Raw genomic sequence first — 1,979 nt, 5'->3', positions numbered from 1 at the left:
CATATATTAAAATTACAGCAACTAGTTAAATTTATAGATTAAAAAAAAGAGTAACCGACATTCCTTGAAAACTCACATAAAAACCTAACAAATCAAAGTAAAGTATTCTTTTATTGACACTTCACTATTTGACTAAATCTAGCCCAAGAAAATAGTAACAGAAAATTGACTTGGTAAACACCAGTAAGCTAACACGGTAAGATGCACTAAATCGTATCACTCTCCCTTAGTGCATGCTTACTATCCATAACTCCAAGAGCTGCTCTAAAACATTAAAACTTAGCCTTCCCTAAGGCCTTTGTAAATATGTCAGCAACTTGATCTAGTGTGGAAATTCCCTTCAGCTCAATTTCTCGATCCAGCACCTTCTCTCGAATGTAATGATGACGAACTTCAATGTGTTTTGTTCGTGCATGAAAGACTGGATTTGCAGCAAGTCTAACAGCACTCTCATTGTCACATTGAATTTGTACAGCATAATCAACTGCACCAGAAATATCTCCCATCAAATGCTTCAGCCAAACACATTCTTGCGTTGCCATTGTTGCTGCCATATATTCAGCTTCAGTGCTGGACAGAGCAACAGTGGGTTGCTTCTTGCTACACCATGAAATAGCAGCAGAACCAACACTAAAATAGTATCCTGAAGTTGATCGACGATCATTTGCATTGCCTGCCCAGTCTGGGTCAGTGTATCCTTTCAACAAAAAACTACTTTCTTTCTTATACAAAAGATCATAATTAGTAGTTCCCTTAAAATATCGTAGAATCCTCTTAGCAGCATCTAAATGTGAAGTTCTTGGATTTTGCATAAATTGGGAAATGACACCAACTGAATATGCAATCTCAGGTCTTGTGGTAGTTAAATAAATTAAACTACCAACAAGTTGTCTGAATTTTCCAGCATCTTTTAACTCCTGTCCTTCATTCTTCATTAGCTTGAGATGTGGCTCCATTGGAGTGGCTTTTTCTTTTGACCCCCCCATGCCAAAATGCTGTAAAAGTTCCTCTGCATATCTTTTTTGAGAAATAAAGTACCCTTGATCTGATTTTTCTACTTCTAGACTAAGAAAACAGCCAACCTCTCCCAAGTTTTTCATCTCAAAACGAACTGATAGCTCATTTTTCAACATAGAAATCTCAACTTCATTATCTCCAGTAATTATCATATCATCCACATACAATAGAACCAACAGATGCATATTTGTTTCTAATTTAATAAACAAACTAGAATCTGCCTCAGAAACTTTGAATCCACAAAAGATAAAGTATTAAGCAAGTTTACCATACCAAGCACGTGGTGCTTGTTTGAGACCATATAACGCCTTCTTTAGCCAACAAACATGGTGAGGATATTGCTTTGAAACATAGCCTTTGGGTTATTCCATGAACACTTCACGATCCAATTCTCCGTAAAGAAATGCATTCTTTACATTAAGTTGCCATAAATTCCAATTCTTAAAAGCTGCAAGGGCAAAAGCGGTTCTTATTGTTACCATTTTTGCAACCGGACTGAATGTCTCCTCATAATCCAACCTATAGTTTTGAGAAAAAACCACGAGCAACAAGCCTGGCTTTGCATTTATCAACAGTCCCATCTGACTTCCTCTTTAGGCGACAAACCCATTTACAAGTAATGAGATTTCAATTTTCTGGTCTTGACACCATTTACCATGTTTGATTTTTGTTTAAAGCCTCATTTTCTTCTTGCATAGCTGCTTCCCATTCTGGACAATCTTTGGCTTCCTCATAGCTCTTTGGTTCTTCATCTACTGCTCCAGTGAAGAAGCATGATGTAATAGTGCATTGATTGATTTGCACCTCATAGTCTTGGAGAAAACTTGGTTGTCTTCTCTCTCTTGTAGACCTCCTTTGTTCAACATCTTCTGAATTTGAGATGTTTGAAGCTAGAAATTCATCATCAATGGGAACCTCCATGTTATTTTCTGGACACAGCTGCAGATTCTCTTGATCACCAT

The 1,979-nt window shown here is 37.1% G+C and overlaps 1 protein-coding gene across 1 annotated transcript; it reads right to left on the bottom strand.

Moving 5' to 3' along the window:
- Window positions 1-272: 272 nt before the first annotated feature.
- Window positions 273-1,202, bottom strand: LOC131172976 (uncharacterized mitochondrial protein AtMg00810-like). The gene has a single exon (XM_058134612.1). It carries the CDS (start codon window positions 1,200-1,202, stop codon window positions 273-275), a length of 930 nt encoding a protein of 309 aa, XP_057990595.1.
- Between the last annotated feature and the right edge of the window lie 777 nt (window positions 1,203-1,979).

Source organism: Hevea brasiliensis, chromosome 14, assembly GCF_030052815.1.
Source record: "Hevea brasiliensis isolate MT/VB/25A 57/8 chromosome 14, ASM3005281v1, whole genome shotgun sequence".
NCBI classification, from domain to species: Eukaryota; Viridiplantae; Streptophyta; class Magnoliopsida; order Malpighiales; family Euphorbiaceae; genus Hevea; species Hevea brasiliensis.
The sequence above is the reverse complement of the archived record's forward strand: the minus strand, read 5'-3'. Positions and strand labels throughout refer to the sequence as shown.

What these genes read in the sequence shown, in the direction of transcription:
- LOC131172976 (XM_058134612.1), bottom strand. Translation starts at nt 1,202, where the DNA reads ATGCATCTGTTGGTTCTATTGTATGTGGATGATATGATAATTACTGGA.